The following is a 22,142-nucleotide window of genomic DNA, read 5'->3' on the forward strand; positions in this document are numbered from 1 at the left end:
CCGTACCACTCGCAGCGTTCCAGACCTGACACAATCACAACCTGCTCCGTACCACTCGCAACGTTCCAGACCTGACACAATCACAACCTACTCCGTACCACTCGCAACGTTCCAGACCTGACACAATCACAACCTGCTCCGTACCACCCGCAGCGTCCCAGACCTGACACAATCACAACCTGCTCCCTACCACTCGCAGCGTTCCAGACCTGACACAATCATAACCTGCTCCGTACCACTCGCAACGTTCCAGACCTGACACAATCACAACCTGCTCCGTACCACTCGCAGCGTTCCAGACCTGACACAATCACAACCTGCTCCGTACCACTCGCAACGTTCCAGGCCTGACACAATCACAACCTGCTCCGTACCACTCGCAACGTTCCAGACCTGACACAATCACAACCTGCTCCCTACCACTCGCAGCGTTCCAGACCTGACACAATCACAACCTGCTCCGTACCACTCGCAACGTTCCAGACCTGACACAATCACAACCTGCTCCGTACCACTCGCAACGTTCCAGACCTGACACAATCACAACCTGCTCCGTACCACTCGCAACGTTCCAGACCTGACACAATCACAACCTACTCCGTACCACTCGCAACGTTCCAGACCTGACACAATCACAACCTGCTCCGTACCACTCGCAGCGTTCCAGACCTGACACAATCACAACCTACTCCGTACCACTCGCAACGTTCCAGGCCTGACACAATCACAACCTGCTCCGTACCACTCGCAACGTTCCAGACCTGACACAATCACAACCTGCTCCGTACCACTCGCAACGTTCCAGACCTGACACAATCACAACCTGCTCCGTACCACTCGCAACGTTCCAGACCTGACACAATCATAACCTGCTCCCTACCACTCGCAGCGTTCCAGACCTGACACAATCACAACCTACTCCGTACCACTCGCAACGTTCCAGACCTGACACAATCACAACCTGCTCCGTACCACTCGCAACGTTCCAGACCTGACACAATCACAACCTGCTCCGTACCACTCGCAACGTTCCAGACCTGACACAATCACAACCTACTACTACCAATTCACCTTGAATACAACACAAAGGAGGAGGGGCGGAGGAATCACGAGAGACAGGGAGGTGAGAGAAAAAGTGGGAGAGGGATAAAGAAGAACCAGGAAAACATAAAAACAGGCAAGAAGGGAGGGAAGTATGGAGAGACTAGAGTGAAAGAGTGGGGGGGGAGATGTGAGGCAGCTTGTGAGGGAGTAGAGGCAGAGAGACAAATGAAAGGTGGTTGTTTTTGGAGCGAGAGAGAGAGAGAGGGGAGGAGGAGAGGAGGGAACGCGGGCATAGGAGGAGAGGAAGAGGAGAAAGATGAAAAGAGGGAGCAGGGAGCAGGGAGACAATGCGTTCAGCTGTGGATAATTACGGCAGGAAGCAAACAGAAAGAGAGAGACAAGCTAATTAGAATTATTTTTAGTATGCTTGTTGTTATCACTATTATCATAATGGCCATCAATATCACTGTCACCACGGAGACAGCCACTGGGAAGAGCAAAGCTCTGGACCAATAGGGCTTCAGCCAACTGTGTGTGTGTGTGTGTGTGTGTGTGTGTGTGTTTTCATATTTCATAGCAAGAGAAAAACATCAAGAGAGGGAGGAGGAATACACAGGAGAGTGTTGGAGAGACACCCGGTAGAGATCACCCAGACAGAGAGAGCGAGAGCGAGAGCGAGAGCGAGAGCGAGAGCGAGAGCGAGAGAGAGAGAGAGAGAGAGAGAGAGAGAGAGAGACTCCCTGGTAGAGATCATCCAGACACAGAGAGAGACCAAAGAGACCAAAGTTCTCAATTGGTACAAAATATATAGAGTACTGCACACACTACAATTACTTAGGTTTAAAAATTAGCTCAACTGGATATCTTGATGATTCAGTGAATGAACAGAGAGAAAGCACGCAGGGCATTCTATGACATTAAAAAACTAATTGAAATTGAAATACCTATTAAAGTTTGGCTAAAACTAATTGAATGTGTCATTGAACCAATTGCACTTTATGGCAGCGAGGTGTGGGGTCAACTTGCAAAACAAGATTTCACCAAATGGGACAAACACCCCATTGAAACCCTGCATGCAGAGTTCTGTAAGATTCTCCTACATGTCCAGAGGAAAACTACAAACAATGCATGCAGGACAGAATTAGGCCAATATCCACTAATAATAAAAACGCAAAAAAGAGCAATAAAGTTTTGGAAACATCTAAAATACAGTGACCCCCTGTCATATCATTGCCAAGAGCTGAGCAAAGAAAAGAGTCCCCTCATCCAGCTGGTCCTGGGGCTAAGTTCACAAACCTGTTCTACTTACACACAGAATAAACCAAATTACAACACAGTCAAAGAAAAACTACATTGCTTATTGGGAAACACAAGCACAAAGCAAAATGCAGTGTTATCTAGCCCTAAATCGACAGTACACCGTGGCTAACTATTTGACCATGGTTACTGATGAAAACCTTACAAAAACCTTGACAAAGTACAGGCTCAGTGAGCACAGCCTTGCCATTGAGAAGGGTAGACACAGGAAAACCTGGCTCCCTGTAGAGGAAAGGCTGTGCAACCACTGCACAACAGCAGAACCTGAGACGGAGCTGCATTTCCTGACAAAATGTAAAAAATATAAAACAAATATCCCCAAATTTGAAACCCTTATTCAAGGTTTCAAAGACCTCTCTGATGAGGATAGGCTACCCGTCCTGTTGGGGGAGGACGCAGGGAGCTGTGGGTTGGCAGTGCACTACATTGCTGCCTGCCATAAGATGAGGGACGGGGTCTGACAGACCAATCAACCTGCACATGTCCTCTACTGTATGCTTATTGTTTAATCTATGGTTATTTTGACCCTTGGTTATTGTTGTTACTGTTGTTCCATTGACAATTTTGATTATTCTTATTTTAATATTATAAATATCCAAAGTAAGCTTTGGCAATATGTACATTGTTAAGTCATGCCAATAAATCAAATTTAATTGAATTGAATGAGAGACAGAGAGAGGGGGGGAAGGAGAGGAATACACAGGAGAGTGTTGGAGAGACGCCCCGCTAGAGATCACCCAGACACAGAGAGAGAGGGATGGGGGGAGAGAGAGAGAGAGAGATCACCCAGACACAGAGAGAGAGGGATGGGGGGAGAGAGAGAGAGAGAGAGAGAGAGATCCCCAGACATACAGAGAGAGAGGGATGGGGGGGAGAGAGAGATGGAGAGAGAGAGAGGGCTCTCCGTAGGAGGGAGAGACGGAGAGAGAGAGGGGAGGAGAGAGGAGAGGAGCAGGAGAGAGAGAGGAGAGAGAGAGATCACCCAGGACACAGAGAGAGAGGGAGGGAGGAGGAGAGAGAGAGAGAGAGATGGGGAGGAGGAGAGAGAGAGAGATCACATCAGACTCAGAGAGAGAGGGATGAGGGGGGAGAGAGAGAGAGAGAGAGAGATCACCCAGACACAGAGAGAGAGGGATGGGGGAGAGAGAGAGAGAGAGAGATCACCCAGACACAGAGAGAGAGGGATGGGGGGAGAGAGAGAGAGAGAGAGAGAGAGAGAGATCACCCAGACACAGAGAGAGAGGGATGGGGGGAGAGAGAGAGAGATCACCCAGACACAGAGAGAGAGGGATGGGGGGAGAGAGAGAGAGAGAGAGATCACCCAGACACAGAGAGAGAGGGATGGGGGGAGAGAGAGCGGGCAAATACAAGTATTTCCTGTGACTGTACCTCAAAACCAAATGTTTTCCTGGCCCACCACTCCACCATGGACTTGAACAGCCTTTACGACCAGGTCCACCTATACAAGGCAGCAGTGCCCACCGTCGCCTGGACTCTACATCGCGCTCAAACGCAGCCCCAACTCTTCACACAGGAGCAACAGATCAATAGACACCCCGCCCAGACCAGCGAGACACTGTCCCAAACCTGCGGGACCCCCCCCCCCGGACCTACACATACAGGACCCACACCGAGAGGACCTACATCCAGACCACAACACCACCAGCCACATACAACCCTCCCAACCAAGTCAACCATGCCCACACCCCATTTAGGCCCCCTCAGATCAGACCTATGCCCCTCCTGCCCACCCCATCCCCACAAAGAGGGCCTCAACATGGAAGTCACACATACGCCCAGGCCGTGAGCGGGCAAACAGGCCCAACCCCCACTCTTACACTAGCCCAAGCCAATGGCATGTACCAAATGCTCCGCAGGCTCTGCTCACACTTACTGGCCTGAGGCCGAACCACACAACATTGGTCACTTTATGGAGCACAAAGCCTTCACTATCTCATCCTGGAATATCCAAGGCCTGAGGTCATTTGCCTTTGGCCTAAAGAGCAGGAACCTAGACTTCATCAAAGAAATCGGAAATACCGACATTGTCATCCTACAAGAAATCTGGTATAGGGGAGACGAACCCACTGGTTGCCCTCTAGATTACAGAGACGTGGTAGTCCAATCCACCAAACTACCAGGTGTGAAACAGGGAAGGGACTCACGGGGTATGCTAATTTGGTATAGAGCAGACCTAACTCACTCCATTAAATTAATCAAAACAGGAACATTTTACATTTGGCTTGAAATTCAAAAGGAAATGATCTTAACAGAGAAAAATGTCTTCCTGTGTGCTACCTATATCCGCCCAATAGAGTCCCCATACTTTAATGAAGACAGCTTCTCCATCATGGAGGGGTAAATCAATCATTTTCAGGCCCAGGGACATGTACTAGTCTGTGGCGACCTAAATGCCAGAACCGGACAAGAACCTGACACCCTCAGCACATATGTACATACCTCAGCTGGGTATGTACATAGTCAGTGGTAGGCTTTGAGGGGACTCCTATGGTAGGTACACCTATAGCTCATCTCTTGGCAGTAGTACTGTAGACTACTTTATCACTGACCTCAACACAGAGTCTCTCAGAGTGTTCAGTCAGCCCACTGACACCCCTATCAGATCACAGCAAAATCACAGTCTACTTGAACAGAGCAATACTCAATCATGAAGCATCAAAGCCAAAGGAATTGAGCAATATTAAGAAATGCTATAGATGGAAGGAATGTAGTGTGGAAACCTACCAAAAACCAATTAGGCAACAACAAATTCAATCCCTTTAAGAACTTCCTGGACAAAACGTTCCACTGTAATAGTGAAGGTGTAAACCTGGCAGTAGAAAATCTTCACAGTATATTTGACCTCTCAGCTTCCCTATCAAATCTAAAAATCTCAAATAGAAAACCGAAGAAAATGAACAACAATGACAAATGTTTTGATGAAGAATGCAAAAATCTAAGAAAGAAATTGAGAAACCTGTCCAATCAAAAACATAGAGACCCGGAAAACCTGAGTCTAGGCCTTCACTATGGTGAATCACCAAAATGATACAGAAATACACTACGGAAAAAGAAGGAACAGCGCGTCAGAAATCAGCTCAATGTAATTGAAGAATCCATAGACTCGAAGCACTTCTGGGAAAATTGGAAAACACTAAACAAACAAACAAACAACAAAGAATTATCTATCCAAAATGGAAATGTATGGGTAAACCACTTCTCCAATATTTTTGGCCCTCTAACAAAGAACAAACAGCAAAAATATATACATGATCAAATAGAAATCTAAGAATCAACTATTAAAGACTACCAGAACCCACTGGATTCTCCAATTACCTGGAATGAACATCAGACAAAATAAAAATCCTCCAACCCAAAAAGGCCTGTGGTGTTGATGGTATCTTCAATGAAATGATCAAATATACAGACAACAAATTCCAATTGGCTATACTAAAACTATTACATTATCATTAGCTTTTGCATTTTCCCTCAATATTTGTAACCAAAGGCATGATCACTCTAAACCACAAAAGTGGAGACAAATTGGATTTAATAACTACCGTGGGATATGTGTCAACAGCAACCTTGGGAAAATCCTCTGCATTATCATTAACAGCAGACTTGTACATTTCCTCAGTGAAAACAATGTACTGAGCAAATGGCTTTTTACCAAATTATTGTACGACAGACCACGTATTCACCCTGCACACTCTAATTGACAAACAAATAAACCAAGACAAAGGCAATGTATTTTCATGCTTTGTTGATTTCAAAAAAGCTTCTGACTCAATTTGGCATGAGGGTCTGCTATACAAATTGATGGAAAGTGGTGTTGGGGAAAAAATATACGATATTATAAAATCCATGTACACAAACAACAAGTGTGCGGTTAAAATAGGCAAAAGACACACATTTCTTCCCACAGGGCCGTGGGGTGAGACAGGGATGCAGCTTAAGCCCCACCCTCTTCAACATATATATCAACGAATTGGCGAGGGCACTAGAACAGTCTGCAGCACCCGGACTCACCCTACTTGAATCTGAAGTCAAATGTCTACTGATGATCTGGTGCTTCTGTCACCTACCAAGGAGGGCCTACAGCAGCACCTAGATCTTCTGCACAGATTCTGCCAGACCTGGGCCCTGACAGTAAATCTCAGTAAGACCAAAATAATGGTGTTCCAAAAAAGGTCCAGTCGCTACGACCACAAATTCAAATTCCATCTAGACACTGTTGCCCTAGAGCACACAAAAAACTATACATATCTTGGCCTAAACATCAGCGCCACAGGTAACTTCCACAAAGCTGTGAACGATCTGAGAGACAAGGCAAGAAGGGTATTCTAATGCCATCAAAAGGAACATAAAATTCAACATACCAATTAGGATCTGGCTAAAAATACTTGAATCAGCTATAGAACCCATTGGCCTTTATGGTTGTGAGGTCTGGGGTACACTCACCAACCAAGAATTCACAAAATGGGATGAACACCAAATTGAGACTCTGCATGCAGAATTCTGCATAAATATCCTCCGTGTACAACACCAAATAATTCATGCAGAGCAGAATTAGGCCGATACCCGCTAATTTTCAAAATCCAGAAAAGAGACGCTAAATTCTACAACCACCTAGAAGGAAGCGATTCCCAAACCTTCCATATCAAAGCCATCACCTACAGAGAGATGAACCTGGAGAAGAGTCCCCTAAGCAAGCTGGCCCTGGGGCTCTGTTCACAAACACACCCCACATAGCCCCAGGACAGCAACACAATTAGACCCAACCAAATCATGAGAAAACAAAAAGATAATTATTTCCAATGTGTCAAGTAATTAACAAAAAAACAACCATCTAGAATGCTATTTGGCCCCAAACAGAGAGTACCCATTGGCAGAATACCTGATCACAGTGACTGACCCAAACTTAAGGAAAGCTTTGACTATGTACAGACTCAGTGAGCATAGCCTTGCTATTGAGAAAGGCCACCGTAGGCAGACCTGGCTCTCAAGAGAAGACACAAAATTAGGTGGAAACTGAGCTGCACTTCCTAACCTCCTGCCCAATGTATGACCATATTAGTGACACATTTCCCTCAGATTACACAGATCCACGAAGAATTTGAAAACAAACCCTATTTTGATAAACTCCCATATCTACTGGATGAAATACCACAGTGTGCCATCACAGCAGCAAGATTTGTGACCTGTTGCCACAAGAAAAGGTTGACCAGAGAAGAACAAACACCATTGTAAATACAACCCATATTTATGATTGTTAATGTCTTTATTCTTTTGGAACTTCTGTGAGTGTAATGTTTACTGTTCATTTTTATTGATTATTATCTACTTCACTTGCATTTGCATTGTTAACATATGTTACCCATGCCAATAAAGCCCCTTGAATTGAACTGAATTGAGAGAGAGAGAGAGGTTAGAGATGAAGTAAGAAGGGAGATATCTAAAAAAGAATTGATAGCAAAAAGAGAAAGAATCATTTGGGAATGTTCAAAGATGAGGTGAGGAGGGTGACAAAGGTAGAGGGATCAGGTATATTTGGCCCTCTAAGTCTGACTAGTATGAACCGTGTAAGAACTGGTCATTTGGACTATTTTTACTCAAACATGTCTACATTAGGGCTCCTGCTAAGAAAACACATTAGAACATCAATCAAGGATTGTGTGTGTGTGTGTGTGCGTATGTCTTGTCTCTCTGTGTGTGTGTTCCATGCCCCCTACCATCTTCCAGTGTGGTAGCGTTGATCTCAGAGCTGGAGGGGCCTGTGCCGGCCCTGTTGAAGGCCTGGACCACCACTCCATATTGGGCAAACTTCTTCAGGTTGTCCAGGGTGTACACCTCACTGTCCCCCGTAGCCTTCATCTCCACGATACTGTACTGGCCGTTACTGCCAGGCCCGTTCTCACGGTAACCAATCTGGTAACCCCGGATCACCCCGTTCTGAAGCTCCTTCCTGGGGGCCTAGAGGGACAGAGGGAGAAGAGAGGGATGAGAGAATGAAAGAGGATAAAAATTGACATTGATAGAGTTCTGTGGCGGGAACAGATATGTGATTCTCATGTGATTCTAGGTTTTAATTTCAGACTGGTCCTCGACCTGTAAAGAGTGTCTCATGTCATATTGCTATGGTGTTTGTAATAGTGTTGAATCTTGAATCTACAGGTGGTTTACCTTCCAGGTGACGCGGATGCTCTGCGAGGTCATAGGCTGGAGGAAAACCTCCATAGGAGGACCATCAGGCTCTGGCGGGAGGAAAAAAGAGATGGTCAATCTTTTTCAGTGCAGTCAAAGGTCATCTCATCGATATCCGTTTGTGCGTGTTTATGTTTGTGCGTGTACAGTGCCTTCGAAAAAAATTCAAACCCCTTGACCTTTTCCACATTTTGTTAGCTTCTTCCATCTCCACAGCGGATTTCTAGAGCTCTGTCAAAGTAACCATCGGGTTCTTGGTCACCTCCCTGATCAAGGCCCTTTTCCACCGATTGCTCAGTTTGGCCGGGCGGCCAGCTCTAGAAAGTGTCTTGGTGGTTCCAAACTTCTTCCATTTAAGAATAAGGCCACTGTGTTTTTGGGGACCTTCAATGCTGCAGACATGGTTTGGTACCCTTCCCCAGATCTGTGCTGCGACACAATCCTGTCTCGAAGCTCTATGGACAATTCCTTGGACCTCATGGCTTGGTTTTTGCTCTGACATGCACTGTCAGCTGTGGGACCTTATATAGACAGGTGTGTGCCTCTCCAAATCAAGTTGTAGAAACATCTCAAGGATGATCAATGGAAACAGGAAGCACCTGAGCTCAATTTTGTGTCTCATAGCAAAGGGTCTGAATACTTATGTAAATGAGGTATTTCTGTTTTTTATTTTGAATAAACTGGCAAAATGATCTAAAAACCTGTTTTCACTTTGTCCTTATGGGGTATTGTGTGCAGATTGCTGAGGGTTTTGTTTTATTTAATACATTTTAGAATACGGCTGTGACGTAACAAAATGTGGAAAAAGTCAAGGGGTCTGAATACTTTCTGAAGGCACTGTATGTGTGTGGTTGTGTTAGACTCACGTGCTTCCTCTGTGCTGATGGTGAGCTCCTTGCTGGCTTGACTGTGTCCGATCTTGTTGTAGGAGAACATGCGGATGCTGTAGACTTGGGCAGGGTGTAGATCCACGATGTTGGCCTGGTTATTGGTAGGAGAGATCTTACGGGTGGCATGCTTTAACTCCCATGGATCTGCATGTGTTGATGAGTGTGTGTGTGTGTGTGTGTGTGTGTGTGTGTGTGTGTGTGTGTGTGTGTGTGTGTGTGTGTGTGTGTGTGTGTATGTATATATATATATATATATATATATATATATATATATATATATATATATATATGTGTATGTTTGTGTGTGCACACAAAAGACAGAAGATACATTAGTCGGTTACAGTTATGTTCTCAGGACCGACTAATAGTCAATCCCCAGTTTAACCCCCGCTGTCCCCTGGCATACCGGTCTTGTTCTTGTACTCAATGTCGTAGCTGGTGATGATGCTGTTGCCGTCAAATCTCTGGGTCCAGCGCAGGTTCATACTCCGATCCTTCACCTCCCTCACCTCCAACTCTGGAGGGTCTGGGGGCTCTGAGAGAGAAGGAGGAAGAGAAAGAAAGGAAAGGAGAAAGATGTAAGGTAGAACCCTTTTTAGTTCCAGGTAGAACCCTTTTTAGTTCCAGGTAGAACCCTTTTTAGTTCCAGGTAGAACCCTTTTTAGTTCCAAGTAGAATCATTTTGGGTTCCATGTAGAACCCTCTGTAGAAAGGGTTCTAAATGGAACCAAATATGGTTCTACCTGGAACACAATAGGGTTCTCCAATGGGGAGAAAGATTTGTTGTTTTTGTTTAAAATTTCACTGACGTCACCCTTTTGTTTAAAATTTAGGAATAAAAAATAACTGACGTTTCGCACAATTCGAACAACCCTTTTAAGTTCCAGATAGCACATTTGTTTTTAAGAGTGTAGAGGGAATAGAACATTAGCATAGTGTGAAAGAAAGTGATCCTGTACTGATTTTTGCTCTCTCCCGATTCATGTCACAGTAAGCAGGTAGTTGTCTATTCACTAGGCACCAAACGGAAGAAAACGGACTGAAACAGGGATGATTACCTGAACTATCATTTTCCATTGCAAAACGCTTTGCTACGGTGTGTGCTAATGAATGTGACCCAAGCATTTCCATCTGGGTGATTGTCTGACCCACTGACCTTGCACAGTGAGCTGGATGAGTCCCCGGCCCTCTCCATATGAGTTGATGGCATGGCAGGAGAAGAAGACCGAGTCACCACGTTCTGCTGGCTTCAGCTACACACAGAGAGAGACAGAGAGACAGAGAGAGAGAGAGAGAGAGAGAGAGAGAGAGAGACTACGTAAAGCCACCTCCATACACATCTCATCTGTTCTCATGTCCTAACCGTCTAAATGGTGTGTGTTTTTATCTGTGTGTCTGTTTCAGACTGTATGTTTGTGTATATGTCTACAGTATATGTGTGTGACTCACCTTCAGCGTAGACAATACTTCATCACTCTTCTCGTTGGGGCTGGTGGTGATGGCGTAGCGAGGGTTACGGTCGGGGTCGATGACCGTGTCACCACGCTCCCAACGGATGATGATAGGCCATTCCCCCCTCGCTGTGCAGTTCAGCTCCTTAATCTGTCCCTTAATGGCCATGGTGGTGTTGGGGTGCGACGTGATCATTGCTGGGACTGGAGAGAGAACGATGGAGGGAAGAATGAAGGTGGGATGGATGGCGAGAGTGACAAGGGAAATAATGGGACAGAGTCCGACAGGGAAAGGAGTTTTTCGTTATACATGAGTTTCCACCAAAATATAAGAATCAACTTTCGTACTAAGATCATTTTAAAGGAGGGATGAAATGACTGATTTAGCCTCGGTTTTAATCCTCATTAGGAAATGAGATTGAAACAGTGTAACCAAGTCCTGTGTCTAGATTTAGCCTTGGCTAGCAAGTTAGCCAACTTCTTTGGCCGATTAGCTTCAGCTGGCCAGTGTGTCGCCGTTGGTTTGACTTTCGATAGCCTATCTGTGGGGCTAGTTAGGGACTGTCAATATATTCCACAAATGGGGCAATATCTTCATGTTGCACACCTTTTAGTCTTCTCATTAATTTAAAACTTTCAATGTTTGTATATGAATGTCTACTATATATCACTGGTTTGAGGTTTTTAAGTCATTGAAATTTGGAGCTATTGAACATTTAAAAATATTGCCCCATGTACATTGTGTAATTTACTGATGGTCCCTAGCTAGCCCCACAGGGATATCCGAAGTCAAACCAAATTTACCATGGGCATTACGATTGGGTCACTTGCAGCTGTGCCCCGAATTGATGATTACTTAGGTGCTGCCAGCTGTGGGTATGTTGGCAGGATTGAAATACACCCAACCCAAGGAAAACTGCTACATACCCTTCATTCCATGACATATTTTTAAAATTATCTTGCAAATCTCAGTTTTGGACGGGACTAACTTTATGACCAAATGTATCCTATTTACACTTCATAGTCAATTTTGACACTAGAATAAATGTTTCTTACTCATAATCATAATAAAGTCACATTACCTAGTGGCCTCATGGGTGGAATATTATATTTTTCATAATTTATAAAAAAAAAAGAAAAAATTAAAAGGCAAAAAATCTGGTGTTTCTATGTCAAACAGTTGTGTTACATTTCAGTCTTCTGTGATGTACACTACCGCTCAAAAGTTTGGGGTCACTTAGAAATGTCCTTGTTTTCCATGAAAAAATAATTGTGTCCATCTTTGCTTTCATCAAAGAATCCTCAATTTTGCTGCAATTACAGCTTTGCAGTCCTTTGGCATTCTAGCAATCTGAACAGATTTCACCCCATGTTCCCTGAAGCACCTCCCACAATTTGGATTGGCTTGATGGGCACTTCTTACGTATCATACGGTCAAGCTGCTCGAACAACAGCTCAATAGGGTTGAGATCCGGTGACTGTGCTGGCCACTCTATTATAGACGGATTACCAGCTGACTGCTTCTTCCCAAAATAGTTATTGCATAGTTTGGAGCTGTGCTTAGGGTCATTGTCCTGTTGTAGGAGGAAATTGGCTCCAATTAAGTGCCGTTATGGTGTGCCATTGCAAAATGGAGTGTTAGCCTTCCTTCTTAAAGATCCCTTTACCACCACCAAAGCACCCCCAGACCATCACATTGCCTCCACCATGCTTTACAGATGGCGTCAAGCACTTCTCCAGCATTTTTTCATTTTTTCTGCATCTCATGAATGTTCTTCTTTGTGATCCGAACACCTCAAACTTAGATTTGTCTGTCCATAACACTTTTTTCCAATCTTCCTCTGTTCAGTGTCTGTGTTCTTTCCTTTTTATTGGCCAGTCTGAGATATGGCTTTTTCTTTGCAACTCTGTCTAGAAGGTCAGCATCCCAGAGTCGCCTCTTCACTGTTGACGTTGAGACTGGTGTTTTGCAGGTTCTATTTAATGAAGCTGCCAGTTGAGGACTTGTGAGGCATCTGTTTCTCAAACTAGACACTCTAATGTACTTGCCCTCTAGCTCAGTTGTGCACTGGGGCCTCCCACTCCTCTTTCTATTCTGGTTAGGGCCAGTCTACGCTGTTCTGTGAAGGGAGTAGTACACAGTGTTGTACGAGATCTTCAGTTTCTTGGCAATTTCTTGCATGGAATAGCCTTCATTTCTCAGAACAAGAATAGACTGACGAGTTTTGGAAGAGAGTTCTTTGTCTCTGGCCATTGTTAGCCTGTATTCAAACCCACAAATGCTGATGCTCCAGATACTCAACTAGTCTAAAGAAGGACAGTTTAATTGCTTCTTTAATCAGAACAACAGTTTTCAGCTGTGCTAACATAATTGCAATAGGGTTTTCTAATGATCAATTATTCTTTTAAAATGATAAACGTGGATAAGCTAACACAACGTGCCATTGGAACACAGGAGTGATGGTTGCTGATAATGGGCCTCTGTAAGCCTATGTACTGTAGATATTCCATAAAAATGTGACTGTTTCCAGCTACAATAGTCATTTACAACATTAACAATGTCTACACTGTATTTCTGATCAATTTTATGTTATTTCAATGGACAAAAAAATTGCTTTTCTTTCAAAAACAATGACATTTCTAAGTGACCCCAAACTTTTCAACAGTAGTGTATATGAAGTGTAATATTGGGATGTAAACTCTGTGTGACCCTAATTTAGCCCACTGCAGTGAAAGGTTAAGTCCATTAGGCAATGGAGGAGCAATTATCTTAGTGCCTAAGATGATTATGTTTTGGGAAACTCATCTCTGTATGATAAAGTAGCATCACAGTAAAGTAGAACTGTAGTCAATGATAAGATCTACAGTACCAGTCAAAGGATTTTACACCTACTCATTCAAGGGTTTCTCTTTATTTTTACTATTTAGAATAATAGTGAAGACATCAAAACACATGGAATCATGTAGTAACCAAAAAAAGTGTTAAACAAATCAAAATATATTTTATATTTGAGATTCTTCAAAGTAGCCAACCTTTGCCTTGATGACAGCTTTGCACACTCTTGGCATTCTCTCAAGCAGCTTCATGATGTAGTCACCTGGAATGCATTTCAATTAACAGGTGTGCCTTGTTAAAGGTTAATTTGTGGAATTTCTTTCCTTCTTAATGTGTTTGAGCCAATCAGTTGTGTTGTGACAAGGTAGGGGGCTATACAGAAGATAGCCCTATTTGGTAAAAGACCAAGTCCATCTTATGGCAAGAAATGACAGTCCATCATTACTTTAAGACATGAAGGCCCGTTAATACGGAAAATTTCAAGAACTTTGAAAGTTTCTTCAATTGCAGTCGCAAAAACCATCAAGCGCTATGATAAAACTGGCTATCATGAGGACCTCCACAGGAAAGGAAGACCCAGAGTTACATCTGCCGCAGATGATAGGTTCATTGGAGTTACCAGCCTAAGAAATTTCAGCCCAATTAAATGCTTCACAGAGTTCAAGTAACAGACACATCTCAACATCAACTGTTCAGAGAAGACTGCATTAATCAGGCCTTCATGGTTGAATTGCTGCAAAGAAACCACTACTAAAGGACACCAATAAGAAGAAGAGACTTGCTTGGGCCAAGAAACATGAGCAATGGACATTAGACCGGTGGAAATCTGTCCTTTGGTCTGATGAGTCCAACCGCTGTGTCATTGTGAGATGCAGAGTAGGTGAACAGATGATCTCTGCATGTGTGGTTCCCACTGTGAAGCATGGAGGAGGAGGTGTGATAGTTTGGGGGTGCTTTGCTGGTGTGGCACTGTCAGTGATTTATTTCGAATTCAAGGCACACCAGCATGGCTACCACAGCATTGTGCAGTGATACACCATCCCATCTGGTTTTGGGCTTAGTGAGACTATCATTTGTTTTAACAAGGCAATGACCCAAAACACACCTCCAGGCTGTGTAAGGGCTATTTGATCAAGAAGGAAAATGATGGAGTGTTGCATCAGATGACCTGGCCTCCACAATTACCCAACCTCAACCCAATTGAGATTGTTTGGGATGAGTTGGACCACAGAGTGAAGGAAAAGCAGCCAACAAGTTCTCAGCATATGTGGGAACTCCTTCAAGACTGTTGGAAAAAGATTCCTTGTGAAGCTGGTTGAGAGAATGCCAAGAGTGTGCAAAGCTGTCATCAAGGAAAAGGGTGGCTACTTTGAAGAATCTATTTAGATTTGTTTAACACTTTTTTGGTTACTTCATGATGTGTTATTTCATAGTTTTTTTGTCTTCACTATTATTTTACAATGTAGAACATAGTAAAAATAAAGAAAAACCCTTGAATGAGTAGGTGTGTACAAACTTTTGACGGGTACTGTACATGCCTTCCCCTCTCATACTCAGTTTATTGGGAACTGTGTAAATAAGCACCAGGAAGGATGTTCACTCTACCTATCCCTCTCTCCTCCTCTTCAATCACTCACATACCATCCTCTTCAGCTCCTCCCTTACTCCTCACACACACAATCGATCTGAGGAGAGCTCCACTGTTTTGTTTCCATCATTTTTTCATCCCTCCCTCCCTCCTTTCCTCCCTCCGCTGAGCAAAATGGACAGAATTGAGGGAGGCAGGAGGAGAGGAGTGGTTCAATCAACAGCACTAACACCGGAGACACAGAGAGAGAGACAGAGAGAGAGACACAGAGAGAGAGACACAGAGAGAGAGACACAGAGAGAGAGTCACAGAGACAGAGACAGACACAGAGAGAGACAGACACAGAGAGAGACAGACACAGAGAGAGACAGACACAGAGAGAGACAGAGAGACACAGAGACAGAGAGACACAGAGACAGAGAGACACAGAGACAGAGAGACACAGAGACAGAGAGACACAGAGACAGAGACACAGAGAGAGAGACACAGAGAGAGAGACACAGAGAGAGAGAGACACAGAGACAGACAGACAGACAGACAGACAGACAGACAGACAGACAGACAGACAGACAGACAGACAGACAGACAGACAGACAGACAGACAGACAGACAGACAGAGAGAGAGAGACAGTGAGACAGTGAGAGTGACACCTACACAGCAAGTGAGCGAAGCAGAGGAGAGAGCTAGAGCAGAAACGAGTGAGAGCAAGACACTGTAAGGTAGTGAGTGAGTGAGAAACATCTCAGCTGTCTGTCAAGTTGCTGCAGGAGGACAGTCTGCTATTTAAAGCTAGACGCAGGCCAGAGGCTTCAGATGCTAACATACATGATAAGAGCACTTTATCAACCCCACGAGCGTTTCGCTACACCCGCAACAACAATCCGCTAAACATGTGTATGTGACTAATACAATTTGATTTGATTTGACGAGCGCAAAGGTGTGTGTGTGTGTGTGTGTGTGTGTGTTTAGATGCTAATGTAACTGAAGGCCAGTGCAGGGTCGACAGATTGATCGCAGATCATGATGAAAGACAAAGTGTTTTTTGAAGACTGATCCCTAGAGTCATAAAATCCATCTCTCTCTCTCTCTCTCTCTGTGTCAGTATCGCTAGCTATGGTAGTGCTATCAGAGTCGCCTCATTGCTTTGACACACTGAGTGACTCATGAGAGAGAGAGAGAGAGAGAGAGCGAGAACACAAGAGGAAAACTGATACTCTCGGCTGACTGGAGTGTTCCAGCCCTCACTGAAGCCATCTTCTAGTGGTTCTGTGTGGCTCAGCTGGTAGACACACTGACTGTTGTAAATCACTTTGGATCAACGTGTCTGCTAAATGGTATAGGACATCTGAATGGTTTTAAGCTGATATCAAATGTTGTAAATCAACGGGTGAGGATGGGTACCTTTGGCGTGCTTCCACATGACTTTGGGAGGGGGGTATCCGTGAGACACAAATAGCAAAGCCATGATCTCTGTACCAGGAAGGTATGTTAAACCAGAGGAGTAACAATCCTTATTTTTATTAACTCCTATCAGCTAGTTTCCTCCATTTTCTTTGATTATGTTCCTCACTGTGTGTGGTTAGGCTGCAGTCAGACTCACTCAGTATGTGTGTGGTTGAGAGCATGTGGTGTGTTGTTTTGATTGTCACATAGACCCGATAGGTGCAGTGAAATGTGTTGTTCTACAGGGTCAGCCATAGTAGTACAGCGACTGAGGGTTAAGCGCCTTCCTCAAGGTGACAATTGCAGATTTTTCATCTTGCCGTCTCGGGTACTGGAACTAGCCACCTTTCGTTTACTGGCCCAACGCTCTAACCTCTAGGCTAACTTTCGCCCTGGTGTGTGGTTGAGAATGTGTACTCGTGGTCCGGGTTGCGGGTCAGACTCACTCTTGACGGTCAGGACCATGCTCTTGCTGATGTCGGAGCCCACGCCATTGGAGGCCTGGCAGAGGTAGTATCCCCGGTCGTCCTCCAGGACGTGACGGATCAGCAGGGAGCCGTTCCCCATGATCTGGATCCGACCGGTCAGAGGCACTGGGTGGTACTGCTGCGGGTTCCCTGTACCTAGCGAGGGGGTGAATTTCGCTGATGATTGCAGTGTGGTTATCAAGATCATAGTCCACTATATTATAGTGGTTCTGTGTGGCTCAGCTGGTAGACACACTGACTGTTGTAAATCACCTTGGATCAACGTGTCTGCTAAATGGTATAGGACATCTGAATGGTTTTAGGCTGATATCAAACACGGCTAGATACACAGTAACGGCAAATGTTGTAAATCAACGAGTGAGGATGGGTACCTTTGGCGTGCTTCCACATGACTTTGGGAGGGGGGTATCCGTCCACGGAGCAGTTGAGGACCCCCACCTTGCCGTAGATCCCATCCTGGTTATTGGGCTGGACCACAAACTGAGGGGGCACTGTAGGGAGGGGAGGGAGAAGATTAAACTTGGAGCCTAACGGACGGACGGACTGTCTGTCTGTCTGTCTGTCAGTCAGTCAACCGGTCCTGTCTCACCTGTGACAGTGAGCTGCCTCTCAGAGCTGACGGTGGCGGCGTCGTTGCTAGCGATGCAGGTGTAGTTGCCGTTGTGCTTGAGCGACACCTTGCCGATCTGCAGCGAGCTCATGTACTCCTTGGTCTCGATGTTGACGCCGGACGAGGGCACGATCTCCTGGCCATCCTTACGCCAGGTGATGTGGATGGGCATGTCGCCAGACGACACCACGCAGGCGATGTACATCAGCTTCCCAATGGAGGTGGGGGGGAAGTCAAAGGGCTGGATCAGAGGGGGCACTGAGAGACGGTAAACAGGAGGGAGAGAGAGATAGAATAAGAGGAGAAAGAAAGCATGAGGAGGAGGGAAAGGGTCAAAAAGGAGTGACAGAGAGGGAGGAAAGCAGATACATACGTGTGTGTGAGAGACAGAGAGAGAGAGAGAGAGAGAGAGAGAGAGAGAGAGATGGATGGATGGATGGATGGATGGATGGATAGTTCATATTGAGTGATTCAGACTGGGTGATGGGCTGGTTGGTAGTTTATGGTGAGTGACCTTCCCTGTGATCTCCAGTCAGTCTAATCCTGGAACCCAGCGTCTCCCCGGCCCCCCAACCCTCTCCTCTCCAGCCCATAATAGCTGCTCTAATTAGAGCCCAATCGGCAGAGGGAAGAATGGCGTTGCCATGGTGACCACAGTAGGAGTGGGGGGCAAGGAATGGGGGGGGGGGTAGAGCTGAGACATCTGGGGATTTAATTTGGGCCTCGTTAAAATTAATCTAATTAAATCAGAGAAATGACGAGATGCGCACACACACACACACACACACCAGATGACACACCCTTCAGTCTTCCTATGGCAAGCACACATTCAACCTCATCAACACACTATAAAACAGGCAACACACAAGCTTGTACAGTCTTGACCCTGTGCTCTGACACACACACACACACACACACACACACACACACACACACACACACACACACACACCCATATATATCCGCACAATAGCACTCTTGCTTTGTGTAATTGCTGAGTGGTTGAGAGGCTGTAGTAGGCCGCTCCGGCCCTTAATCAGAGGTTATTACAGGCAACGCATGCACTCTCTCGCTCTTTCACCATCTCACTTGCTCTTTCTCCAGCAAATTCATTCAAACACAAAACTAACTCACTCACAAGCATACTCAAATACACACACACACTCAGTGACGTACACCCAACCCCCCCCCCCCCCCCCCCCCCCCTTCTCCCAATACACAGCATCCAGTAACACAGACAGCCACCAGCATACAGAGACTCTTGGACTACAACTGAACACACAAATAAACTACAACCCCACCACACTTCCTGTAGAGCAAGTGACCTCTGACCTTTGACTTGGACGTAGACGGTCTGACTGATGAAGATCTGTGGTTGGATGAGCACACTGCATAGGTACGCCCCCTCGTCCAAGACCTTCTGGACATCACTTAGCTTCAGAGTACCATTCTCATACACCACCTAAGATCAAGATTAGGATTAAGATTAAGATGAAGATTAGAATTAATATTAAGATTCCCTGACTGTGGGAATACCAGCACTTTAGCAGTTTACATTTATACAGGGTCTGCATCCCAAATGGCACCCAATTCCTAATATAGAACTCTATTCCCTTCATAGTGCTTTTTGACCAGAGCGTCCATAGGGCTCTGGTCAAAAAGCACTATGAAGGGAATAGAGTGCAGTTTGGGGACACAGACACGTTGTATCTGAGATGTGACAATTTATTTTACACGTAGCACGATGCAGAGGAGATTATTGTCGTTAGTTGGGTTTTTTCTTGTTGCTCTTGTTTGTGTACAAAACTGATAAAACAATTGCGGAGAAAATGCACCCACCTGACGATGGTTGTCGGGCAGCAGAAGCCCCTCCTTGTACCACTTGATTGAGTAGTAGGGATAGCCAATCACACGGCAGTTTATAAAGGTGTTCCTCCCAGCCACCGCCGTGATGTTACGCATATCCCTGATCCTGGGAGAACCTGAGAGAGAGAGAGATAGAAGACAGAGAGAGAGAAGACAGAGACAGAGAGAGAGAAGACAGAGACAGAGACAGAGAGAGACAGAGAGAGACAGAGAGAGACAGAGACAGAGAGAGACAGAGAGAGACAGAGAGAGACAGAGAGAGACAGAGAGAGAGAGAGACAGAGAGAGACAGAGAGAGACAGAGAGAGACAGAGAGAGACGAGAGAGAGAGAGAGAGAGAGAGAGAGAGAGAGAGAGGGAGAAAGAGAGAGAGATAGAGAAAGGAGAGAGATATGGGGTAGTCAGAGGGTAGTGAAGAGAAGGAGGGGGGAAGAGGGAGATCATCAGATGAGGTTGTGGAGAAAAGGGAAGGAGGGAAAGAGGAGGAGAGGAAAGGAGGGAGGGAGGATCGGGTGTATGGATGGATAGGGGGTTAGAATGCCCTGTCCCATTTCAATCAAATCTGTTTGTGTGTGTGTCTGTGCGTGTGCGAGCATATGCATGTAACTGTGCGCATGTCTATTTCCTGTGTTATGGTGAGTGTACGAACATAATCATTGTAATACATTTCTGCTGCAATATCCTGACTATCTTAGCGCATCCTACTGTAGGTGATTTCAGCTTCTAGATTCATTACAAATTCTAGTCTCCTCCTCGTCTGTGCAAGACGCCTTGAATACACCACAAGTTTGCATTTCCTGCCGTGCAGGAAAATTCTCAGCAACAAAAAAGTGATCAAATTAAGATCCTACATCTGTATCAACACAGGTTGAGTACCGAACAGCAGTCTATAGGCTCTGGTCAAAAGTAGCACATTGTATAGGGAATAGGGTGCCAGTTGGATGCATCCACAGTCAGTTTGAGGATGGCGGGTGGGGAGAATGGAAGAGGAAACACAATGCACGATGAGTATGTTACCATGGGCAACAGGGCTGGAGGACCCAGAGAGGACCAATGGTGAGAGACGATGGGGACAGAGAGACGGAGGGATGACAGACAGGAGAGAAAGGGAGGTGCGATGCGTTCATCGGGAGAGCGCCGGGTTTATTTAGTACGAGTACTCCCTCTCTCTGCTCCCCCTCTCTGCTCCCCCTCTCTGCTCCCGCTCCCCCTCTCTGCTCCCGCTCCACCTCTCTGCTCCCGCTCCACCTCTCTGCTCCCGCTCCCCCTCCCCCTCTCTGCTCCCACTCCCCCTCTCTGCTCCCGCTCCCCCTCTCTCTCTCTCTCTCTCTCTCTCTCTCTCTCTCTCTCTCTCTCTCTCTCTCTCTCTCTCTCTCTCTTTTTCTCTCACTCTTTCTCTCTATTTCTCTTGCTCTCTTGCTCTCTCAGTGTGCGTTGGCCTTTGAAGTCACAGCGCTGACAAGTCAACCCCAGATGTATTATTCACAAGCTCTGTCACACTGCTCCTTTCTCAGACACCGTCTCACCCACCGTCTCTTACACACCGTCTCACCCACCGTCTCTTACACACCGTCTCACCCACCGTCTCTTACACACCGTCTCACCCACCGTCTCTTACACACCGTCTCACCCACCGTCTCTTACACACCGTCTCACCCACCGTCTCTTACACACCGTCTCACCCACCGTCTCTCACACACCGTCTCACCCACCGTCTCTCACCCACCGTCTCTTACACACCGTCTCTTACACACCGTCTCTCACCCACCGTCTCATCCACCGTCTCTCACACACCGTCTCACCACCGTCTCTCACACACCGTCTCTCACACACCGTCTCTCACACACCGTCTCTTACACACCGTCTCACCCACCGTCTCTTACACACCGTCTCACCCACCGTCTCTTACACACCGTCTCACCCACCGTCTCACCCACCGTCTCTCACACACGTCTCACCCACCGTCTCTCACACACCGTCTCTCACCCACCGTCTCTCACACACCGTCTCTCACACACCGTCTCACCCACCGTCTCTTACACACCGTCTCTCACCCACCGTCTCACCCACCGTCTCACCCACCGTCTCTCACACACCGTCTCTCACACACCGTCTCTTACACACCGTCTCACCCACCGTCTCTTACACACCGTCTCACCCACCGTCTCTTACACACCGTCTCACCCACCGTCTCTCACCCACCGTCTCTTACACACCGTCTCTTACACACCGTCTCTTACACACCGCCTCTTACACACCGCCTCTTACACACCGTCTCTTACACACCGTCTCTCACCCACCGTCTCTCACCCACCGTCTCTCACACACCGTCTCACCCACCGTCTCTCACACACCGTCTCTCACACACCGTCTCACCCACCGTCTCTCACACACCGTCTCACCC

At 46.0% G+C, this 22,142-nt stretch overlaps 1 protein-coding gene across 8 annotated transcripts in view; it reads right to left on the minus strand.

The window, feature by feature from the left end:
* Window positions 1–22,142, minus strand: part of LOC115163007 (Down syndrome cell adhesion molecule-like protein 1 homolog) — a 137,324-nt gene that overhangs the window by 19,497 nt on the left and 95,685 nt on the right. For 7 of the 8 annotated variants that reach the window (XM_029714571.1, XM_029714569.1, XM_029714570.1 and 4 more), the window contains 11 exons: window positions 19,712–19,854; window positions 19,205–19,334; window positions 17,852–18,130; window positions 17,634–17,753; window positions 17,221–17,397; window positions 10,905–11,110; window positions 10,612–10,708; window positions 9,862–9,990; window positions 9,432–9,599; window positions 8,545–8,615; window positions 8,094–8,334 (listed from right to left, as the gene is read on the minus strand). In XM_029714571.1, coding sequence (XP_029570431.1) covers window positions 8,094–8,334; window positions 8,545–8,615; window positions 9,432–9,599; window positions 9,862–9,990; window positions 10,612–10,708; window positions 10,905–11,110; window positions 17,221–17,397; window positions 17,634–17,753; window positions 17,852–18,130; window positions 19,205–19,334; window positions 19,712–19,854 — 1,761 coding nt within the window. Of the gene's footprint in view, window positions 1–8,093; window positions 8,335–8,544; window positions 8,616–9,431; window positions 9,600–9,861; window positions 9,991–10,611; window positions 10,709–10,904; window positions 11,111–17,220; window positions 17,398–17,633; window positions 17,754–17,851; window positions 18,131–19,204; window positions 19,335–19,711; window positions 19,855–22,142 lie in introns of those variants that run through there. The other variant, XR_003869675.1, reaches the window with a different exon arrangement.

This window comes from Salmo trutta, chromosome 26, assembly GCF_901001165.1.
Source record: "Salmo trutta chromosome 26, fSalTru1.1, whole genome shotgun sequence".
Classification (NCBI taxonomy): Eukaryota; Metazoa; Chordata; class Actinopteri; order Salmoniformes; family Salmonidae; genus Salmo; species Salmo trutta.